Raw genomic sequence first — 25,647 nt, forward strand, 5'->3', positions numbered from 1 at the left:
AACTGTTGGATAAGGGCATGCTTGGCTCACGACATCCCTGTGAATGCGGAGATAGCAGAAACTTGAACATGAAGGGAACTAACAGACAAGGGTAGGTCCAGGCCTAATTGCAGAAAACCCAAAACATCTTGAACTGCGGGTGATGCATAGGAATTAGTTCTGAAGGACATATAGGCTACAAACTTAGCCCAGATCCGTTCATATACTTTATTAGTGCTTTGTCTCCTTGCACTTAAGAGAGTGGGCATGGCCTCCTTAGGACACCCTAGTGCTTCCAACCTTCCCCTCTCAAGAACCAGGCCCTCAACTGTAGGTGAGCCGGACATGGATGGAGAATCGAACCTTGGGAGAGCAGATCCCGTCTGGATGGGAGAGGAACCGGATCCCGGAAACTGAGGAAAGATAGGAGAGGAAACCAAGGCCTGTTGGGCCAATGCGGAATTATTGCTATTACCTCTACTACTTCCCATCTGAGTCTCCTCAGAAATTAAAAGACAATCGGGATTGGAGGGAAGGCGTATGCCTTGTGGAACCACCACTGCTCTGTTAGGGTATCTATCCTGTAGGCTTGCGGATCCTTGAGCCTCGAATAGAACTTTGTTAGCTTCCTGTTGTAACGGGAGGCGAAGAGATCCACTTCTGGAGAAATCCCCAAGGTTAGAACCCACTGAAAGACATCTTCGTGAAGAGCCCACTCGTTGTTGTCCAAGTGGACTCGTGAGAGAAAGTCCGCTTGGACGTTGAGGACTCCAGGCACATAGACTGCCGTTAAGTTGGCCAGATTCTTCTGGGCCCAACACATGATTGGATCTACTTTCCGCAGCAGAGACCGACTTCTGGTGCCCCCTTGTTTCCTTATGTAGGCTACCGCAGTCGTATTGTCCAGCCTGAGGACTACGGATGTTCCCATTATCAGATGCGGGAAGGCCAACAATGCTAGGAAGGCTACACGTAATTCTAGAACATTTGACACTATTCCCCGAGAGGGAAAGTCCCAAATGCCCTGGGCCACCTCCGTCAGACAATGCGCCCCCCAACCCTTGTTGCTGGCATCTGACATCACTGTGATCCATTTGATTGGAAGAAGGGAGTGGCAATTCAGCAGGTTCTCTCGACAAAGCCACCAGAGGAGGGAACCTCTCATGGCCTGAGTAATATCAATGGACGGGACTTTTTCTCCCGACCATTGGCGAAGGAAGCCCATCTAAAAGGGGCGCATCCTCCATTGTGCCCACTTCACCATCGGTATGGTGGACACCATGGTGCCTATGATCTTTAGGCAATGAAGAGCACTAAGATGAGAAGAGAGAGCCAGTCGAACCCTGTTCCGCACTACTGCAACCTTCTCCTCGGGCAGAGAGATGGTACCTCTTGCCGTGTCGAAAAGAGCTCCCAGGAACACGAGAGACTGTGCAGGAACTAACTGGCTTTTCTCCAAATTCAGGAGCCACCCGAATTCCTTGAGGGTTGCGATGACCTGATCCAAGAGACAATCTCTGTTCTGAGCCAGAAGAAGCAGATCGTCCAGGTAATGATGAATCCGGATTTTCCTGATTCTTAATAATGCTACGACTGCTAGCAGGACCTTCGAGAATGTACAAGGAGATGTTGACAGACCGAAGGGAAAGCATGTAAACTGCAAGTGAAGCTGGTCTATGGAGAAATGAAGAAATTGTTGGAACTCTGTTGCCACCGGGATGTGGAAATAGGAGTCTTTGAGATCTATTGAGACAAGCCAGTCCCCTGGCTGCACTGACTGTTGGATCGTGGACAGAGTTTCAATCTTGAACTTCTCCTTTCTTATGAAGCGATTTAGATGCGTTAAGTCTATTACAGGTCTCCATGCACCGTTCTTCTTCTGGACCAAGAAAAGAGGGGAATACATTCCCATGCCCCGTTGGTTGCTTGGAGCTGGAATATCGCCTTGATCCAACAAAGATTTTATGTAGGCTAAGAGAATTTGCCTTTTTTCTTCTGACATTGGAATGGATGTGGGGACACATTTAAGTTTGGGGACACTGCTGAACGTCCAAGTGTGCTCAAAAGAGACCGTCCTGACGGTCCAAAAATCCTGGATCGAGGCCACCCAGACGTGCCGAAAGTGGAACAAACGAGCTCCTACCCGGACCGTCTGGGCGGGCCCGATCTCAAAAGGACTTGGTAGGCTCCTTTTCCCCCATCGAACTGACCTTTGCAGATTTTTTTAAGAGATGTCTGTCTGGACCTCCAAGATCTGGAGAATTCCTGTCCAGGCCTGTAACTGCGTGCCTCCTTGGCACGGTCTTGACCCTGCTTTCTTGGAAACTATCTCCTTTGACTCTGCAGACGCCTGTCCTGGGGGAGAAACCCAGACTTACCCCCAGTGGCCCGAGTTATGGCACTATCCAGCTTATTGCCGAAAAGGGAAGAACCATCAAAGGGAATACGGCACCAGACCTGCTTAGAAGCGGGATCAGCTAGCCAAGGACGAAGCCACAGGGCACGCTTGGCTGTTACAGAGGAAAGCATAACTCGAGCCACCAGCCGGATAATATCAATTGAGGCCTTCCCCAAGAAAGCCAAAGCCGGCCTCAGTTCCTGAATGGGAGAACCCTTGGCAAGGTCTTCCGAGACGTTTCTAAGTGTCTCATCAACACTATCAGACCAAACTTCCATTGCTCTAGATAGAGCCGCTAAGGCCAGAGCTGGTTTACAGGCCATGCCAGCCGTAAGATAGATCCTCTTCAGGTCAGAATCAATTCTCCTATCCAGAGCGTCCTTGAAAGACTGTATCCTCTAGAGGAAGGGTCACGTATCTGACCAGTCTCATTACTGCTGCGTCCACCAGAGGGGAAGACTCCAAATGTTTAACTTCTTCCTCCTTAAAAGGCTAAAGCCTCTGAATTTTGTATAGAAGAGAATTATTTTTCTCTGCTTTGCTCCACTCATCCGAGATCCCTTCCCCCAACTCTGAGAGAAAGGGAAAGCTAATACGCTCCTTCTTTAGTTGTTTAAAAAATTTTCTTTGCTTTGCCGGAGCCACTACCGACTCTTCCCAGTTCAGCATTTCCTTGATGGCTTTGACCAAAGGAGGGAGCAAGGAAAAGTCAAAACCAGAACCAGTCTCTTCTTCCTCTGATTCACTATCGGAGAGGGCAGCAGACGGATGGCTAGGCAAAGTGGAATCCCACGTGTCCTGGGCCTGAACATCCCGCCCTGGAGACCTTGAAGACTCTATGGGAGACAAATGGGGGGCTTCAAATTTCTTTAAACTGTCCTTGACTAACTTCTCAACCAGAGACTTCAGTTGCTGGTCAGAGTCACTCCTTTCGCCCGTCACCTTGACATAGCAGGCATCACAAAGGGACTTGTCAGCAGGAACATGCGTCCTACACCCCCAACATAATCCTTCAGCTGCATGACTGGAGCAAGCCGGGGAAGGGCGGGATGGTTCGCGGCTATGGTGACTAGTTCTCACAGGAAAACCATGACGTCTGGATCTGGAAGAGGAACGCCGGCGGTGGGACTTAGACGAATCACTTCCTCAGTGAGAACTCCGGCGTTGGGTAGACCTAGAAGGGCTGAAAAGGAAAAAACCAACTGTGTTAGCGGAACATACACTAATGTTCCACTGCCCCCCCCCCCCCCTGGCAGGTAAGCCCAGGAACAAAATACCTGCTACGAGAGGGCTGGCCACTAGCAGGCGGCAAGGAATCCAAAATTCTGGAAGGGTCCATCAGGGCTGGAATAAAACAGCCCCAGTTAAACACAGAGAACAGCTAGGAAAAAAACAGATAGTATGTCCTTTTCCCCCCACAGACACATACCTATTGCTGAAGTAATCAGGACTCAGGAATGGCACTGCAGGCTTTACAAGCATCCCAGAAGCTCTGCAAGCTGTTCTCTGTTTTGTTTTTAAAACTGTCGCCTAAATGACGTCATCAATTACGCCATAAAAATGCTAGTGCGCATGCGTGAAGCCCGCAACGCGCTTGCGCGAACCAAGCCTCGTCCTCGTGCCGGTCCCGCGCATGCGCAGAACCACCGAGCGGCGAATGAGGAAGTAGCTGGGTGGCTGGAACGCAAGGAAACCAGCCGCCCAGCTTGCCAGACACACCGCACGAACGGTGCATGGGGAAAACACAGGGAAACAACAACAGGCACAGAACAACAGAGAACGGCTGCCATGGAAAGAGAAATAAAGCTCACCACTCCTGTACACGGACATCAGCCGAGGTAGGTCCCCAAACACATGCCGGGCTTCTGGGGGGGGGGGGGGGTGGTAGTCACCTGCTAGTAGCTAGGCTCACGACTCGAACGCAGTTTAACCTGTCAGTGACCAGGAATACACCTCTTCAGCGCCTCTTCCATATGCCCCTTTCCATACTCCGCTAGTAGCTAGAGCTTATTGGAAATATGCGACTCCAAGTCGCTCGGCCGGTCCGCATCGCAGGAAAATATGCAAGTCTTCAGGGTACAGAAAGACACATGCTAGGTCCTTTGGAGGAGGACAAAAAAAGAACACAGCCTCTGGCAGGGAGCAAAGATTTATGGGAGTATCGTCCTATAGGGTAATGGAGGCGACTAAACCCACACGTTGGCTGCCATGGAGTCTGTCAGGAAAGGAAAATTTGTTATTAACAAATAACAAACATGTCATACTTACCTGCTCTGTGCAGTGACTTTGCCTTGATTCTCCTCTTCTTGGGGGGGGCCCTGTGAGCGCTCTGGGCCCCTCCTCCTTGACGAATGCTGCCATAGCAAGCCGCTGTGGGGGCACTCATATGTGTTCACACCCAAGCCAGCTCTCTGCATCTGTAAGACATAGAGAGCACAACTTAGCCCCACCCCCTGCTCCCACCTCACCAGCTGTGATTGACAGCAGCGGGAGCCAATTTCATTCCCGCTGTCAGTGTGAACCTAGACATAGGAAAGGAAGCCGTACTGATTTTTTTGTGAATATTACAGCTAATTTTCTAGATCTATGTTGTCTGACCTGAAAAAAAAGATCTGTTGTCTTTGTGAGATCATTGGTTGGTTGGCGGTATATTGTTTTTTATATTTGATGTGAAGTATATGTTTTTTGTTTTGGCACCTCAAAAGTCCCATGTTTCTCATTTTGCTTGGTCGTATTCCTATATACTGTGTATGGCATGTGGTGGCCTTTGGCCTTCCTAACTCCCATTATCTTTATGTATTGTTGCAGACATTGTAGGGAGACACAACTTTAGTCCCTGCATGCAAGGAGTGCGCTGCTAGAGAATGGAGCCACCCTGAACCAGGAAACCTTGGACAGCGGTCATGGCACCAGCTTAACTGGAACATAGGCAAGGATTCAAAGATAAACAAGCTTCATACTCAGTAAGTCAGGGATGCCCAACCTTTTTAAGAGTGAGGGCCACTTAAGCAACTTGGTAACCAGTCACGGGCTACAATGAGTGGAGCGGGCGAATGACAGGTCACGGCTACTCTATAGGCCCTCCGATCTGATCCACCCAGATGGAAGGGGGCAAACTCCCTTCTATTTTTTTTATCACATTTTTAGGACCGGATTGGAGGCAGGCGGGAGTAAACAGACAAAAGTATGTTTACATCTGCCGCTCTGTAGAGGTGAATTGAGGGTCCGATTGGGTAGGGTTGATCATGTGAAAAGAGCCTAAACTGCATTTACACTGATGATTACCCACACAGCGGATGCAGGGTAGTGCTGTGGGTTAACTGAACTTTGCCATAGACTCTGCCTGTGGCAAAAGCCAGCGCTGTACAGGAAGCATCGGCTTATGGGCTCTGCTCTGCAGCTGTTTTCCTCCTCTACCACCAGCTTCATTCACAACACTGATGCTGTGGCATGACGGATCGGCAACCTGTGATCTGGGCTTGCTAACCCGCCATTCCAGAGCAGGAGGTCGCGGGCCACATCAAAGGGCTCCGTGGGCCACTGGTTGGCCACCCCTGTAGTAAGTGATTACGTCAGATGTTGAAAGTGCTTAAAAAAACAGGGTTTAATATCACTTTAAGACATCCACATGACAATTTCTTTTATACATAGACATCTTTGTATCAAAAAGCCCTTTCAATTGTTACTGCAAAGCCTTTAAGTTGGCATCAATAACAAAAATAAGGCTTCCCTTACCACTTTCATTAGTGATCATTGAGATACAAAATGCCCTGTTACATCGGTGGTCAGTGGGCAGATTGCTCTGTTACATTGAATATCCCTTACATTGTTGGGTCAGGGAAGTATGCCCCCTTACAGACTAAAATATAATTGGTGTCAAAGGTTACTTATCTGAGAGAAAAGAGAAGCTTAGTTGATCTGCTGCTGCTGGCTCAATCAAATGATGTTGATTGAAAAACTTTGCAGGAACCATGAGGCGGAAGGTGGATTTACCAATGTTCACTGCTCAGGAAAACTTTAAAGGAGAAGTATGGAATTAAAAAAAAAACAACACATATTAACCTCCATGCTACAGCATTGGTGTGATGCTGTTCCACATCATCTCTGAGAACTGATCGATCACATGAATGCTGATTTCTCAGCTCTCGGTTTGCTCAAAGCGAAGAGCAAAAACTGTCAGTCACCGCTCTCCTCTCTGCTCTTCCAGTGCTCACTGCAGTGCTGGACAGGGGAGGAGGCAGGCGCAGCTGGCTGGATCCTAACAATATTGGAGTGGTTCTGCCACATCAGCTGATAGAGGCCATTAGCCCACTATTAGCTTACTCTGTGTCACATATGACCCACTTGAGAAATATGGTCTAAAAAGCTTTGCCCCTTCTCTTTTAAGGAACGTTGAAAAAGATGGTCCGAGACATAGCTCCCACCTTTCTGTGTTGATGATGTACTCCTAGTACTGCTTCTCAACACAACTGAAGCATGTTGGGAGTGAGAGGGGTTATACCTGGCCATTGACTTTTTGTTTGCCAGTGTCCAAATCTCCTGTAGGCAGCTATATAGCAAAATGTTTTTTGAATAACAGAATCTATAGTCCTTAACCACTTCAGCTCAAGAAGGTTATACCCCCTTCATGATCAGGCCATTTTTTGCTGTTTTGCACTCTACTTTTAGGCCTGGTTCACACATATGAGAATTGGATGCGGGTTACATTGTATCCAATTTGAAGAACATTTGAAAATATGTTCTTTTCAATGGGTCTGGTTCACATATGTGCATTGCATCAACACTCTGCATTGCACAAAAATTGTGTGCGTTTTCTGGGCAGTATGGTGCGAATTGCAGGCACATAATCTTCAATGGGAATGCATCTGTGTTCCGTTCTGAACACAAATTCTCTCTTCCTCCTCCTACATCTCCACCCTCTCCCTGGTCAGCTGATCTGCAGGTAGAACAGAGAGGAACCGCTGAATGAATCATTTTTATCTTTGCAGGGAAACCAGAGCTGCATTTCGCACCGCACATGTGTGAACCCAGCCTTACTGGTAATTGCATGGTCATGCAGCTCTGTACCCAAATTTAATTTAGGTACCCTTTTCACACAAATGGAGCTTTCTTTTGGTGGTATTTGATTGCCACTGGGTTTTTCCTATTTTTTGAGATATTAACAAAAAAAAATAAAAAAATTGAAAAACTTTTTACAATATTTTTTCCTTTCTTCTATAAAACATATAATTTATTCATAAATTTTGACCAAAATGTATTCTACTACATGTCCCTGGTAAAAAAAATCCCAATAAGTGTATAATGATTGGTTTGCGTAAAAGTTATAGCAACTACAAACTATGGCATATATATTGTATTTTTTTTTTATGCTACGAATGGTGGTGATCAGCAATTTATAAAGGGACTGTGATAGTGCAGCAAGGCAATCTGACACTGGGAGGGGGGAACTGACTAACTGCTACTAACATCACCAGTTACACTAACACAGCGATCAGCTGCTAATTCTATACACTGCCACTGCACTAATGACACTGGCTGGGAAGGGGATAACATCTGGGGTGATCAAGGGGTTAAATGTGTGCCTAACAAATTTTAATGTGTGCTGATTTTTACTAAATGTCTTTGTTTCTTAACCCTGCTTGTACAGAGCCCTGTGTAGATTGTCAACACAGGGCTCTGGGCTGTGATTGGTCAAAGCCGATCAGCAGGTCTCGGCCATGAACCATTGGCTGGGACCTGCTGACAGATTCCTGCTGTGTACAATCCTAAACTCGAAAGCAGGAAGTAAAGTAATTATCTTATTGCTATGTTATCTTCCCGCAACCCAATGCACATAAAAAAAAAAATCTGATTGGGTGTGGCATTGCTAGTATAGCGAGTCAAATGGGCTTTACTGAATTGCACACAGCTGTTATCCTGACAAGCCTCCTGCACTGGGGAGCTGAAGGGGGAATGTGCAATGAGAATAATAGAAGGGGAAGGTAACTGGAGGCAATATTCAGATGTCATCCAGTTAGTAAGAAAGAGATGGGTAAGTGACTCTGGTCATTTTATCCTTTTTTTCCCCACTATCCCGGAGATCAGAGGCAGTTGCAAGTTGCAAATGTTTGGTTTGAGTCAATAAAAAGTCCATTATTTGCATACCTGCAGTCCGACATCTTTCTTGTTATTTGATATACAAACAATCCAACTACTGGAAAATGTTAATGAAGGCTAATGGGTCTGATTTTAAAAGACACAATGCTTACAGGATGCAGAGTGTCCAGGCAACACAAACGATCTATAAGCCTATGGTTATTGATGTGTAACTTGAGTTCTCCTTGACTAAAAATACACTTTGGAACAGAGAAACGCAGAGCAAGCCGCACAAATGACGGTTTCTGCTTTACAGTAAGACAGGCAGATTCTGCAGGCTTCAATTTGCATCCGACTTGTCATTCCACGGGGTATATAATTAATGAAAATCCTTGGCCTAGGATTGGCTGTGGAGTACGAGTCTGGTGGCTCTAGACACAGTTCTGTTTGGTTACGTCACACTCCAGGCTGGGCAAAACCTGACGCTGACATTGAAGAGGAAAAAAAAAAAGAGTGATGATCATGCCGGGGGAATCAATGCTTTTGTCCCTTTGCATTGTTGAAAATGACTGCTAAATCTGGAATTAACAATGTGAAAAAGGGAACGCCGTGTAGCAATGGTGAGTACTGTCATGCCATCTGAAACAGGTCAGAAGTCTGGTGTTACCCCAAACAATATATTATATAGTCATATACCAGTTTTCACTTTGTGCACAGTTTAGGTGATTTAGCTAGTAACACAGAATCATACACGTTATTGCTACATAAGCATTTCTTATGTTATTCATTTGCTTCAGTGCTTCACAAATTTTAGCAGAGCTGCAGGATTATTAGAGATGTCGTTTATTTCCTTATTTCTAATTATTAATGGAAAGCATGGCTGTTACTGAGCCTTGTTCTGCACCTCTTTTAGTCTGCGGACAAAGGTTATGATTACTTTATAACTGATGTGCACTTTTCTGCAAAAATAAGGTCATATTCGTAGGGTAGCATTTTATACTTTGTTTACTTCACTAAGTGATTTGCTAAAGGATTTATTTTCATTCTCGCCTGTGATTACTTCAGATAAGGCAGGTACAGGGCGACGAGTTTATTTGGGGTGAGCACAGACTAGGATGAAAATGACTACTTTAGTAAATCAGCATCAGTGCGTTATGCTTGTGTTTAATAAATAAGACAAAAACATTATAGAACAATATACAGAATTAAGTGAGATTGAATAGGTCTGTTTTATTCCATTTACTGCTGTATTGTTAAATTATTAAAAGCGTTAATAGTTCTTTAAGTATTAGTTACTATTATAGTTCAAAGGAGTGGATGCTACATTTAGGTTGCTGTTTCTTCTATTACTGCGGTCTTTTTGGTACTGTGGGCATTTCCTTAAAATAGATATAATTAGATGTGTTCAAAGAAAGGACTTCTAAGAAGTATCCCTTCTATGTTTTTTCTAGGACACCCATATTGGTGCCTTTACCTGGAAACCATTTACAGTTATTTAGTGTATCTTGTTAGTACAGATTGTGTTCCAATTGTACAGACAACATTCTACTCACATGGATACTACATATTACACATAATCAGACATATGGACACACAGTGCGCAAAGTTTTAAATGATATCTTCCATCCAACATAGATTATAGTTTTTATACTGTGTGCTTTAGCATAGCAAATATATTTTCTTTTACATTGTTTTGCGTTATAATTCACAATTTTACCTAGTCTTCAAAGCCTCACCTTTAACCACTTTCAGACCGGACCAATTTGCTGGTCAAAGACCAGACCACTTTTTTGCGATTCGGCACTGCGTCGCTTTAACTGACAATTGCGCGGTCGTGCGACGTGGCTCCCAAACAAAATTGACGTCCTTTTTTTCCCACAAATAGAGCTTTCTTCTGGTGGTATTTGATCACCCCTGCGGTTTTTATTTTTTGCGCTATAAACAAAAATAGAGCGACAATTTTGAAAAAAACGCATTATTTTTTACTTTTTGTTATAATAAATATCCCCCAAAAATATATAAAAAAATTTTTTTTCCCTCAGTTTAGGCCGATACGTATTCTTCTACATATTTTTGGTAAAAAAAATCGCAATAAGCGATTATTGATTGGTTTGCGCAAAAGTTATAGCGTTTACAAAATAGGGATAGTTTTATAGCATTTTTATTAATAATTTTTTATTATTTTTTTTTTTTACTAGTAATGGCGGCGATCAGCGATTTTTATTGTGACTGCGACATTATGGCAGACACATCGGACATTTTTGACACATTTTTGGGACCATTGTCATTTATACAGTAATCACTGCTATATAAATGCAGTGATTCCTGTGTAAATGACACTGGCAGTGAAGGGGTTACCCAGTGGGTGGCAGTGTAGGGGTTAAGTGTTCCTAGGGGAGTGTTACTAACTGTGGGGCGGTTGGGCTTTCATTTAGTGTACACTGATCTCTGCTCCAATCACATGGAGCAGAGATCAGCGTCACTAGTTGCTAGGCAGAATAGACAAATGTTGTTTACACAGCATTTGCTCTATTCGGCCGCTCCGTGAGACGAACCCGGTGGATGCCCGCGGCGATCGAGTCCGCGGGTCCCGCGACCGGACTCACGGGGGTCCCGACCAGCGCGGGAGCGCGCCGCCGGCGGCGTGCTCCCGATGGCAGGGGGGCATCGAATATTGGACGTACCTGTACGCCAATATGCCTGCCCGTGCCATTCTGTCGACGTACATCGTCGTGCGCTGGTCGGGAAGTGGTTAAGCTGGCCATACACCTATAGATTATCTGCAGATTTTCTAGGGTTAGATGGAAAAAGTGCAACAGATCTCTCCATGTATACTAAACTGTGTGGATGGAGGAATCTCCCACTTTTTCCAACTAACCATAGACAATCTGCAGATAATCTATAGGTATATGGCCAACTTTAGGCAGAGTTAGATTTCTGAATAGCCAACATAGGCAGGGTTGTCGGAGGTGGCACACTGCCATCTATACATCATGGGGTTTATTTACTAAAGGCAAATCCACTTTGCACTGCAAGTGCACTTGGAAGTAAAGTCACTGTAGATCCAAGGGGGATATGCAATAAAAAAAACTGCATTTTAGCTTGCACATGATTGGATGATAAAATCAGCAGAGCGACTGCACTTCCAAGTGCACTTTCAGTGCAAAGTAGATTTATCTTTCATAAATAACCCCCCATGTCTGTCTGTAACATAGTGCCATGGAGGTTATTTACTAAAGGCAAATCCATTTTGCACAACAAGTGCAAAGTGCACTTGGAAGTGCAATCGCTGTAGATCTGAGGAGAACATGCAAGGAAATTAAAATCAGCATTTTAACTTGCACATGATTGGATGATAAAATCAGCAGAGCTTCCCCTCATTTCAGATCTACCCCTCAGATTTACAGCGACTACACTTCCAAGTGCACTTTCAGTGCAATTTCAAGTGCACTTTGCACTTGTAGTTTGCACTTGTAGTACAAAGTGGATTTGTCTTTCATAAATAACCCCCCATGTGTGATTATAGTGATAGTAGCCATGTTAGGCAATTGTTTTTGTCCGATGTATGAGAAAAGTTTCCAGAATACTACCCAAGTTGCCAGTTTGATCCTCCTGGGTCCCTGTACAGTGTATGCTTGTTTGTTGCTGGAATAATGTGTTGTGTGACAGTTCCTCCATTCTGATACCTTTCATTTGGAAATAAACTGATAGCGGTAGGGTGGAAGTTTATCTAGTCATTGTAACTAGGTGTACTGATATGACCCCCCAGTTGACTGGCAAAAAGGGGGAACATTATTTTAGGTACATATATAGCACCATCAACTAATGCAGTGCTTTACATATGTATTATACATTTGCATTGTCCCTGCCCTCAAGGAGATTACAATCGAAGGTCCCTAACTCACATTCATACATACACATGCTAAAGTCAGTTTAGACAGGAGCCAATTAACCTACCAGCGTGTCTTTGGAGTGTAGGAGGAAGCCAAAGTACCCGGAGGAAACCAATACAGACACAGCAGGGAGAACATACAAACTCCATACAGGTAGTACACAAACCGATGACCCCAGTGCTGCCAGAACATAGCCCAAAACAGTGAACTAATAGAAGGAAAAAATCCACCCCTGTTCCTAAGGCACCAGATATGGATGGTAAGAAGAATCATCCAGGTTTTCATTGATACCAGAAGCAAAACGATTACGAGACATTATACTCACCCCCAATATACACATTTGTGGTCTTCTCACACTGCAAATTCTGAAGTGTCTACATGCCTTACAGACAAGTATTACTGTCTAAATTATAGGGAAATATTTTTTGTTTATTATTAGAAGTTATTAAGGCGAATAGTCTAAAACATATGTTGTTTAATAGGCTAAATTCAGAAACAATAATGGTGACTCATTGAGCTGTAGTGTAGCATAAGGCTCTAATTTTGCACAGGTTTAGTAAATGGGACAATATACTGAACAACTCTATGATGCAGTATTGTGGGTAGTGCAATATGTCAATATGTAACTCTTTACTGGAATTGATCTTTTGCATAAAGCAGATAAAGCAGCCAGATTGCTGTATTTGCCTAATTGCCTAATGTCTTTGGCCCCTAGAAAGCAGACTACTAGCAGTCATGCATCCCTTAAACGCTTCAGTTTATTAGCTGCCCTAAGAAATTTCATAACGTTTGGGATACATGGATTGCATCTACTACTACTGCTGCCTAATATCTCCCCTTGAGGATTAACCTACCCCATTACTTACCTACTATATCTAAACGTGTCACAGTTTTGGTAAAAAAGTTCTTAGTCCTGATTGCCGGGATGAGTGTTCCGTTGCCCATACTCTGCTATTCAGTCCTCCTTTAGGTGCTCCCCATGTTCTCCTGTGATGGGCCTGGATTCCCCTATGCTATTAATTCCTTCCTATGGATCTTACAGTTTCTGAGCATTTTTTGCACCCTATAGACAATCGTGTTGTGTTTTAGGTTTTGTGTTGGTTTGTTCTACACTGCTTATACAAGGTGAGCCGGGGTATGCCCCTAAAGGCTCGTACACAAGATGAGAATATGGGATGAATGATGGTCTTTTATTTTATTTTTTTGTATGCTAGTCTCATATTAAAAATTAAGAGGTTACTTGCTAAAATTCTCGTATGGCAGAATACAGCTTCAGAAGTGATGTATTGTATTGTAAGCGCAAATCGTTTATGAGCATGCGTAGTCTTGCTCTTCTGATTTTTTTCGGATAAAAACTGCACTGTTTAAATGAAAAATCATGCGATCTGGTGTGGTACGAGAAACATTGTCGTGTTTGCCCCTTTGGATAATTTCGGATGAATTGTAGTGATCGGCTCTTGAAATCTGGGGTTTTTCATCCAATTTTCTGATCGTGTGTACTAGGCTTTAGACTCTGTTTTGTAACTCGAATGCCCTGTACACACGATAGTATTTTCAGACAACAAATGTTGGATGTGAGCTTGTTGTCAGAAAGTCAGACTGTGTGTATGCTCCATAGAACATTTGTTGTTGTAATTTTCCCCAACAAATGTTTGAGAGCAGGTTCTCAAATTTTCCGACAACAAAACTTGTCGGAAATTCCAATCGTGTGTACATAATTCTGACGCACAAAAGTCCACGCATGCTCGGAATCAAGCATAAGAGCCGCACTGGCTATTGAATTGAATTTTTCTCGGCTCGTCATACGTGTTATACGTCATTGAGTACTTGACATTCTGAATTTCCGACAACATTTGTGTGACCGTGTGTATGCAAGACAAATTTGAGCCAACATCCTTCGGAAAAAAATACACGGTTTTGTTGTCAGAAAATCCTATCGTGTGTACAGGGCATTACAGGTAAAACTTCATAAAGAGAATTTTCAAAAAAAAAAACTCTTCAATTGATAGGATATGTGGATATAGGATTTATTCCATAGCGTAAGCTCTGAAAAGTAGTACAGAATGAGACTGGCCTTCTGATGACAAACATAACAAATATAACATCTGATCTTGACTTGTGATGATTCAATTATATACTACCGTATATACTCGAGTATAAGCCGAGATTTTCAGCCTCTTTTTTGAGGCTGAAAGTGCCCCCCTCGGCTTATACTCGAGTCATCGCTGTCTGCCTGCTCGATCAGCGTGTCGAGCAGACAGACAGCGGCCATTCTATAATTCAAAAGCCGCGCCTCCGGCTCCGCCTTCGCCTGTGATAGGCGGAACACTGAATTTCCCAGCAGCCTGTGTTCCGCCTATCACGGACATCGTCTCATCCTCGTACTACGGACGAGGATGAAAGGATGTCCGTGATAGGCGGAACACAGACTGCTGGGAAATTGTGTTCCGCCTATCACAGACAGGGAGGCGCGGCATTTGAACAGGGGAATGGGCGCCGACGAAGAGCGGTGATCCTGGGACGGGACCGGACGGAGGCTCGGCTCGGGACGGGACGGGACCGGACGGAGTCTCGGGACGGGACGGGACCGGACGGAGGCTCGGGACGGGACGGGACCGGACGGAGGCTCGGCTCGGGACGGGACGGGACCGGACGGACGCTCGGGACACAGGTAGGCTGGACACACAAGGCCACACACACACACACACACACACACACACACACACACATGGATGGACACACACACAGGGATGGATGGATGGACACACACACAGGGATGGATGGATGGATGGATGGACACACACACAGGGATGGATGGATGGATGGATGGATGGACACACACACAGGGATGGATGGATGGATGGATGGATGGACACACACACACACAGGGATGGATGGATGGATGGACACACACACACACAGGGATGGATGGACACACACACACACAGGGATGGATGGATGGACACACACACAGGGATGGACAGGCATATCTCACCCTCGGCTTATACACGAGTCAATAGGTTTCCCAGTTTTTTGGGGGTAAATTGGGGGCCTCGGCTTATACTCGGGTCGGCCTATACTCGAGTATATACGGTATATACAGTGAGTAAAATAACTATTAATATAATAAATAGCCTTGCACTATCTTCAAACAAAGTGCCAAGTGCCTAATAGAAAAAGATGTATGAAATTATCCAAATAATTGCATATATTCAATTACCCCAAAAAACCAAGGATTATGATAAACTTTCTATAATATAACCACACCAGCAAGGTGTCACGTGTTAAAACCAAAGTGCTAAAAAAAAGTGCATATTATAACCTTTTAAGTAAAGAAAAAAAAACACAAATGTCTCCTAGGATTACTCCAATCCTCGTGTGATCAACTAATGTTGAATAGTGCCAAAGTGCAAAAAAATAAATAAATATTATATATATATATACATATAGATATATATATATATATATATATATATATATATACACATATACACACACATATATATATATATATATATATATATATATATATATATATATACACACACACACATTAATTAAATAAAAAAATATAAATATATCTGCACCTAAAAAACTACCATGAATTAATTCTCCAAAATATAATACAAACTACAAAAGATAATAAATGATAACCCAAAAATGCGATATTAAAAAAATCACCAAGAGAATATTAAATGAATACTTAAATTAAAGATGGAAATTCAATTAATACTTAAATTAAAAATGGAACTGATGAAATTCCTTCAACAAGTGTACTAGATAGGTGTTCAATAAAAAATGAATGAATTAAATAATTGTGATAAATACTAATCATCCGGAAAGAAAAAGTTTCACATGAACATAAAGATGTTATATGCAAAAGTAAATCGGCTGTACTTATCCAAGGAGGTAGAATTTGAGGGAAGTAAATCCCATAGAAATCTTCAAAGTGATGATAAGGATATCCCGGGAGGATCTCCGCACTTAACCGGGAGGATCTCCGCACTTAACCAACCTCAAAATAGATAAGTCACCTAAGCGGGGGGGATATCTTACTGCTTCCTCCACTCCAGATAGGTTGTTCAGTTTAGAAAGGAAAGAAAACAAACATAGCGCAATATTGCTACAGAGTAAGGCACGGAATCAGCATAAAGAGCCACTCACATTTAGGGTAATGAGCGAGCGCATTGAATAGTCAGATCAACAGCCTGAGTCTGCAACCGCTGTGCTGCCAGACTCACTCGTGCGCTGTCACAGTCTCCTCTCCCTCACGCGTAGCATCACCGTCACGTGACTTTCTCAAAGGGAATGCGTGAGGGAGAGGAGACTGACAGCGCACGAGTGAGTCTGGCAGCACAGCGGTTGCAGACTCAGGCTGTTGATCTGACTATTCAATGCGCTCGCTCATTACCCTAAATGTGAGTGGCTGTTTATGCTAATTCCGTGCCTTACTCTGTAGCAATATTGCGCCATGTTTGTTTTCTTTCCCTTCTAAACAGAAGCCCGTGAAATACTGAGAGAATACAATGGTCAGATGAGACCATAAGTGAACTCTTTGGATGCCATAATTCACATCATGTTTGGAGGTCAAATGGCACGGCACATCACCCCAAAAACACCCCAATACCAACAGTGAAGTTTGGAGGTGGGAACATCATGGTGTGGGTGGGTCTGTTTTTCAGCACACGGTACTGGCAAACTTCATATCATTGAAGGAAGGATGAATGGAAAAATGTACCAGGACATTCTTAATAAAAACCTGCTGCCATCTACCAGGATGAAGAAGATGAAACTAAGGTGGACATTTCAGAAAGACAATGATCCCAAATGCAAAGCCAAGGAAACTCTCAATTGGTTTCAATGAAAGAAAATAAAGCTGCTAGAATGGTCCAGCCAATCACCTGACTTGAATCCAATAGAAAATCTGTGGAAAGAACTAAAGATCAGAGTTCATAGAAGAGGCCCACGGAACCTTCAAGATTTGAAGACTGTTTGTTTGGAAGAATGGGCTAAATCATACCTGAGCAATGCATGTGACTAGTTTCTCCATACAGGAGGCATCTTGAAGCTGTCATTACCAACAAAAGATTTTGTACGAAGTATTATATACATTTCAGTTAGCGTGTTCAATACTTGTTCCCCATGTCATTCCATTTTATTACACATAACTTAATTTCTGAACTTATTTGTTTTGGTTTCTTTGTATACATGGATCACATGGGTTATTACTGACATGTGGTGAAAATTTCATTTCAATAGCACCTATAGAAATATATTTGCCTAGAAGAATGGTGACATGCTCAATACATATTTTACCCACTGTATGTGTGTGTGTATACAGTACCTTGAAAAAGTATTCATACCCCTTGAAATTTTCCACATTTTGTCATGTTACAACCAAAAACATAAATGTATTTTATTGGGAATTTATGTGACAGACCAACACAAAGTGGCACAAAATTGTGAAGTGAAAGGAAAACTATAAATGGTTTTCAAATTTATTTTACAAATAAATATGTGAAAAGTGTGGCATGCATTTGTAATCAGCCCCCCGAGACAATACTTTGTAGAACCACCTTTTGCTGCAATTACAGCTGCAAGTCTTTCTGGGGATGTCTCTACCAGCTTTGCACATCTAGAGAGTGAAATTTTTGCCCATTATGCTTTTCAAAATAGCTCAAGCTCTGTCAGAATGGATGGAGAGCGTCTGTGAACAGAAATTTTCAAGTCTTGCCACAGATTCCCAATTGGATTTAGGTCTGGACTTTGAGTGGGCCATTCTAACACATGAATATGCTTTGATCTAATCCATTCCATTGTAGCTCTGGCTGTATGTTTAGGATCATTGTCCTGCTAGAAGGTGAACCTCCGCCCCAGTCTTAAGTCTTTTGCAGACTCTAATGCCGCGTACACACGACCGGTTTTTCCAGAATAAACTCTGACGGTCTTTCCGACCGAGTTCCGCTGAAACAGACTTGCCTACACACTATCACACCAAAGTTCTTTCGTTTAGAACTCAATGACGTACGACAGGACTAGAAAAAGGAAATTCAATAGCCAGTAGCCAATAGCTGCCCTTGCGTCGTTTTTGGTCTGTCGGAATAGCATATAGACAAACGGTTTTCCCAATAGGAATTGATTCCATCGGAAAGATTTAAAACATGTTCTATTTCTAGGTCCATCAGAATTTTTGAAAAAAAAAGTCAGATGAAGTCCACACACATTTCGACTATCCAATGAAATGATTCCATCTGAACTTTTTCTGCCAGTACGTCCGGTCGTGTGTACGCAACATAACAAGTTTTCTTCTGAGATTGCACTGTGTTTGGCTCCATCTATCTTCCCATCGACTCTGACCAACTTCCCTGTCCCTGCTGAAGAAAAGCATCCCCACAACATGATGCTGCCACCACCATGTTTCACAATGTGGATGGTGTTCAGGGTGATGTGCAGTGTTTGTTTTCTGCCAAACATATCGTTTTGCTTTTAGGCCAAAAAGTAAAATTTTGGTATCATCTGACCAGAGCACCTTCTTCCACATGTTTGCTGTGTCCCCAACATGGCTTCCCGCAAACAGAACTTCTTATGGCTTTCTTTCAACAATAGCTCTCTGCTTGCAACTCTTCCATAAAGGCCAGATTTGTGGAGTGCACAACTAAAAGTTCACCTGTGGACACATTCTCCCACCTGGGCTGTGGATTTCTGCAGCTCCTCCACAGTTACCATGGGCCTCTTGGCTGCTTCTCTGATAAATGCTCTCCTTGCTCGGCCTGTTAGTTTAGGTGGACGGCCATGTATTGGTAGGTTTGCAGTTGTGCCATACGCTTTCACTTTTTGGATGATGGATTGAACAGTGCTCCATGAGATGTTCAAAGCTTGGGACATTTTTTTTTATAACCTACCCCTGCTTTAAATCCATCCACAAATGTAATGTGTTTGGTGTGTTCCTTGGCCTTCATGATGCTCTTTGTTCACTAAGGTTCTCTAGCAAACCTCTGAGGGCTTCACAGAACAGATGCATTTTTACTGAGAATAAATTACATACAGAAGGACTCTATTTACTAATTAGGTGACTTCTGAAGGCAATTGACAGGAGGCTGAATACAAATGCATGCCACACTTTTCAGATATTTATCATTTTTCTTCCACTTCACTATTATGTGCCACTTTGTGTTGAACTATCACATAAAATCCCAATGAAATATATTTACCTATGTGGTTGTAACATGAGAAAATGTGGCACATTTCAATGGGTATGAATACTTTTTCACGGCAGTGTGTGTGTGTGTGTATATATATATATATATATATATATATATATATATATATATATATATATATATAAAATAAAACATAAAATAACATTTCCTTAAAACCATTTGGCTTGCTTCACACATTTGCATTGCAGTGCCACATGGTACCATAGCATGCATGCAGTAGTGTTTTTTTTGTGCCACCTATTCTGATTGGCATCCCAGCATACTAAGGCAACAGACCCACATTGCAGTTCACTGCAATGCATGATATTGCTCTACAGTAGGGCTGCAGCTAACGATTATTTTCATAATCGATTAGTTGGCCGATTATTGTTTCGATTAATAACCTTTAAAAAAAAAAAAGTGGGTCAAATTGACGTTCATTTTCAACCACAGTGACGGGAAAATTTGGATATAATAGAAAACTTCTTAATCAAAGGAATTTTCCAACAGTGTATGTGGTTTTCGTTCAGAAATTACATTCATTTTAAAGACAAGTGAAAATTTCAAACAAAATTCTTTCATTCAGCGAATGTACAAAGATTATTCGTCTGAATATTTTCATCTGAAAATTGATCCGTGTGGCCAGCATAAGGCTCGGTACACACCTATGCAGTTTGCTTTTGATCTGTTTCTGCAGTGCTTTTTGCTGTATGTTTTTGATTTTTGCGCAAGTGATTTTACTACAATTAGCATTTTTGCTATTTTTTTTGGGCAGACTGAAAAACACAAATTGCTGCAAAAATGCATTACATGCTTTTCTGCAGCTTCTCCATTGAAGTATATTGAACCAATAAAGCACCATTTTGTGTTAAAAGTCCCTGACCCTTTCAGATGTGAACGTGTCCCATAGGAAACCATGTAAATTAATTGTAGTGCATTTCTGCAAAAAGCACCAATAAACACACAGATGTGAACCAGGTCTAAGACGTTTAGTAACATAATGGGGTTAAAAAAAAAAAAAGAGCCCTTTATAGTAGAAAAAAGCAGATTTTTTACTGTAGAACGGTGAAAGTAATATTTACAGTAGCGATTATTTGCTCTTTTTTTACTATAAAGGGCTGATTTTTTATTTTTTTTTAACCTCATTATGTTACTGGCCCGATTAATCGATTATGAAAATAGTAATCGATTCATTTCATAATCGATTAGTTGTCGATTAATCGATTAGTTGTTTCAGCCCTACTCTACAGTGCATTGTAGTTCACTGAGAGAAGGAAGTCAGGTGCATTTTTTCTGCACTTGGATGTGTTGGCAGCCCATTCAAAACAGGGCTGTCTTAAAAAGTGGTTGTAAACCCTCAGATATACCCAGTGAAGTGACTGGTCTCAGGTGATACACAGATAAAACAAATCCTACTACATAAGTTGTACCTGTTTACCTGGAGTCGTCTCTCCTCTACATCAAAGTGCTGAATTTATAAAGCTTGTCCGAGAGTTCGGAAAAAAGGGGTGGAGAGATAAAATTACACCCCGCAGAACTCAGTGAGGAGAGCTGATTGGAAGGAAGGGACCCCCCCCCCCCCTTTCCTTCACACACACCACAGGAACAGAGCTGAGGCTGTCAATCTGCTGGAGCTCCTTTCCCGTCACCTTTTTTCTCTTGGTGTCAAGAAAATGTGTCAGAAGTGATTCATGCAGATAGCAGAGGAATGCAGCAGCAGACACAAATGACACTTATGCCTGGTAAACACAGTGAAATTATCGGACGATTGATCGTCCGTTTTTTTTGTTTGTTTTTTTTTTTTTTTTATGCTAAGCTCATCGAAAATGAAGAGTTTAGGAAAGTTACAAAAATTCTCGTACAACAGAATAAAAATTCGTAAGGCTCGGTTCACACAGGGGCGACTTGTCCAGGCGACTTTGCCGCCTGACAAGTCGCCCCCGTTCTGTACTACGGAACCGTTCTAATAGGAGCAACTCGAGTCACTCCGACTTAGAAAAAAGGTTCCTGTACTACTTTGGCGGCGACTTCGGGCGACTTGCATTGACTTCTATACAGAAGTCGTTTTGCAAGTCGCCGCTGAGGTCGCGGCAGGTCGCGGCGCTGCAAGTCGTGCCGCGTCCTGTGTGAACCGAGCCTAAGTGATGTGTTGTAGTATATTTGTATTGTATTTTCGGGCGACAGTTGTACTGAATAAACAAAAATCATACGATCTGGAATCATATGAGAAAAAATTGTGCTTGTTTGATCGGATTATATCGGATGAGCTGTCATGATCTGCTCTCGAAATCAGCTTTCCGTAGATCACTTAGAAATCGGTATTTTTCGTACGATTTTCTGATTGTGTATACGGGCCTTTAGTGCTATTAATTAAGACAAGTACACACTATAGAGGGATATGCTTTGTTCATATTTCATGTCTGAGGTTTACTACCACTTTAATGCAATGTACGTTAATGCATGGCATAATAGGCATTAACATTTATGTGCTAATGCAGCCCATCACAAATCTGTAAGGGGACCCATATGGTTTTAACTTTTCCAATTGCATTCGAATATTGGCAGCTAGCAGTGGATCGGTGAAAATGGCCACCGCAGATGTTTTCATTTCTAACACTTATGATACATGACACATTTTTGCATTTGCGCATACTAAAATCATTGTGAAAAAAAGATCGGCATGTTAGTGTACACTTAGGGTAATGAATTCTGAATGAATTATTTAGTTTCATCTTACATAGCTCCCATGTTATCTTGCCTCTTTCAGGATTTAGACACATATTATTTATGATGTCCATGTTTGCTAAATTAGTACCATTGACAACATTACCAGTAACACACATCATTTGCAATCAAAGGGAGTGCTGGCAAAATGCTATGCAGAGCCAACACAAGGTGATTTGCACAAAACTCCACGTAGTTGTACTTCAAAGACAGATTATCACACCGAGAGTCTTTATCTTGCTTGCTGGGTGAGCCTTTTTTAAATGGCACTAATTATTTTTATTTAACACAAGTCTACCTGCCTAATTTCACTAACAGTTAAAATAGTGTTAAATGTCAGCAAAAATAGACATTAGGACTGTAGCAAAGCACTCTTTGTGTATGAATTTCTTTCTCTGAAAATGTAAAAGTTATCTGTAAAATGGAAATGCTGGAATAAATGTCAGGAAGCAGGATAAAGCCAGAGATACATTTTTAATTCCGGATATAAACCCCTCTTGAGTTTTGGCAGACAGATCAAATTATGTGAATAGAAGCTTTTTCTTACTGATTGATAGTTTATTTATAAGAATATCATCATAGAATATCAATAATATCATGAATGTCATCATTCTTATTTTAAATGGAAACTAAGATATATATAGTTACTCGCCACCAGTTGCCCCTCTAACCCCTACCTTGCCCCGCCCCTAATCATACTTTCATAAATTATCTCATGAAATGACACTTAAATGTTTCATGCAGAAGTTACGTTACAAAAATAAATATTTTTGTAAAAGCAACATTATCAGTTCCCCTCAGCACAACCTCACCAGTGCCCATCAATGCAGGCTCACCTGTGCCCATCATTGCAGCGTGACCTGTGCCCATCATTGCAGCCTCACCGTGCCCACCATTGCAGCCTCACCATGCCCATCATTGCAGTGTGACCTGTGCCCATCATTGCAGCGTGACCTGTGCCCATCATTGCAGCCTCACCATGCCCACCATTGCAGCCTCACCATGCCCAACATTGCAGCCTCATTGTGTCCCCATTGCAGCCTCACTGTGCCAATATTGCAGCCTCACTGTGCCAATATTGCAGCCTCACTGTACCAATATTGCAGCCTCACTGTGCCCAACATTGCAGCCTCACTGTGCCCAACATTGCAGCCTCACTGTGCTCAACATTGCAGCCTTGCCAAAGCGGAGGAAGAGAGAGGGTGGCCAGATCATGACTGGAGGAAGAGGAGAGCCACGGGATTACAGAGTGCGAATAGCACGCTGTTACAGCATAAATGAAATTGCCTCTGCTCTGCTCGCCATCACACACAGCCCCGCCTCCTGAGCCCACGCCTATGATAGACAGAACACATCCCAGCATTGGACCCGCATTCTGTCTATCACAGGCGCGGGGGTTAGGAGGAGCTGGGGCTGTGTGTGACGGCGAGCGGAGGCAATTTCAATGTAATCTGTAACAGCAGGATATATCGCTCGGTGACCCTGTGGCTCTCCTCTTCCTCCATGCTCTCTTCCACCTGGGCGATCACTGGGAGAACGGCTCCTGATCAACCCCCCCGCCATTCCCCCCCCCCCTCCAGGCAGCCCAGCTCGCAAGCCCTAATTTTCCACTTGCAAAATGCGAGTAGGCGACTGGAAAATTTGAGGTGTGTGTGTGTGTGTGTATATGTATATATGTATATATGTGTGTGTGTATATATATATATATATATATATATATATATATATATATATATATAAAAAATATAATATAAACGAAATCTCTCTAAAACTGAGCTATTAATATTACCCCCTGCACATGCCCCCCCTCCAGGACTTTTCCATCAAAATCAACAATGCAATCATCAGGCCCTCCCCTGAGGCCAGGGTACTAGGTGTAATCCTAGACTCTGACTTGTCATTTCAGCCCCAAGTCCAATCGTTGGCAAAAGTTTGTAGAATTCACCTCTGTAACATCTCAAAAATTTGCCCCTTTTTAACAAATGAAACCACCAAGCTCCTCATTTACTCCCTCGTTATCTCTCACCTTGACTATTGCAACTTCCTTCTCATTGGCCTGCCTCTCCATAGGCTATCCCCTCTTCAGTCTATCATGAATGCTGTTGCCAGACTTATCCACCTTACCAACCGCTCAGTGTCTGCCAACCCTCTCCTCCAATCCCTACACTGGCTCCCAATCACCCAGCGAATTAAATTCAAAATACTAACCAAAACATACAAAGCCATTCACAACTCTGCCCCAAGCCACATCACCAATCTTGTCTCCAAATATTATCCAAATTGTCCCCTCCGCTCTTCCCAAGACCTCCTGCTCGCATGCTCGTCTCCAGGATTTCTCCAGAGCCTCTCCCATCCTCTGGAACTCACTACCTCCACTGGTCCGGCTATCCCCTACTCTTGCTACCTTCAGATGATCCCTGAAAACTCATCTCTTCAGGGAAGCCTATCATGTCTCCAACTAATCTCCTACCACTTCCATCAGCTCATTCCCCACAGCTTAACCTTTTGTAACACCTGCCCCACCCTATTAGATTGTAAACTCTTCTGAGCAGGGCCCTCTTAATCCTCTTGTATGTTATTGTATTGTAACTGTATTGTCTCCTTTTATATTGTAAATTGTTGGCGCTATATAAATCCTGAATGATAATAATAATAATTAATATTTAATATATATATATAGTTGTGCTCAAAAGTATGCATACCCTGACAAAAATTTTGAAATTCTGGCCTTGATATTGAAAATATGACTGACCAGAACAAAAAACTGTCTTCTCTTTAACCACTTCCCGACCAGCGCACGACGATGTACGTCGACAGAATGGCACGGGCAGGCATATTGGCGTATATGTACGTCCAATCTTCAATGCCGCCCTGCCATCGGGAGCGCGCCGCCGGCGGCGCGCTCCCGCACTGGTCGGGACCCCCGTGAGTCTGGTCGTGGGACCCGCGGACTCGATCGCCGCGGGCATCCCTGCGATCGTCTCACGGGACAGCTGAATGGAGGAAATGCCGTGTAAACAGCATTTCTCCATTCTGCCTAGCAACTAGTGACGCTGATCTCTGCTCCATTTGATTGGAGCAGAGATCAGTGTTCACTAAATGAAAGCCCAACCCCCCCACAGTTAGTAACACACCCCTAGGAACACTTAACCCCTACACTGCCACTCACTGGTTAACCCTTTCACTGCCAGTGTCATTTACACAGGAATCACTGCATTTATATAGCAGTGATTACTGTATAAATGACAATCGCCCCAAAAATGTGTCAAAAATGTCCGATGGGTCCCCCACAATGTCGCAGTCACAATAAAAATCGCTGATCGCCGCCATTACTAGTAAAAAAAAAAATAATAAAAAAATATTAATAAAAATGCTATAA

At 42.9% G+C, this 25,647-nt stretch overlaps 1 protein-coding gene across 2 annotated transcripts in view; it reads left to right on the forward strand.

Annotated features, from left to right (window-relative positions):
* Positions 1 to 25,647, forward strand: part of PRKAR2B (protein kinase cAMP-dependent type II regulatory subunit beta) — a 185,788-nt gene that overhangs the window by 41,671 nt on the left and 118,470 nt on the right. The window contains exon 1 of one of the 2 annotated variants that reach the window (XM_077472424.1): positions 8,951 to 9,072. The exons of the other annotated variant lie outside the window; for it this stretch is intronic. Coding sequence (XP_077328550.1) covers positions 9,018 to 9,072 — 55 coding nt within the window. The 5' untranslated portion in view covers positions 8,951 to 9,017. Of the gene's footprint in view, positions 1 to 8,950; positions 9,073 to 25,647 lie in introns of those variants that run through there. 2 annotated transcript variants of the gene reach the window in all.

This window comes from Lithobates pipiens, unplaced genomic scaffold (assembly GCF_037356315.1).
Source record: "Lithobates pipiens isolate NorthernLeopardFrog02 unplaced genomic scaffold, aLitPip1_a1.2 Scaffold_8, whole genome shotgun sequence".
Classification (NCBI taxonomy): Eukaryota; Metazoa; Chordata; class Amphibia; order Anura; family Ranidae; genus Lithobates; species Lithobates pipiens.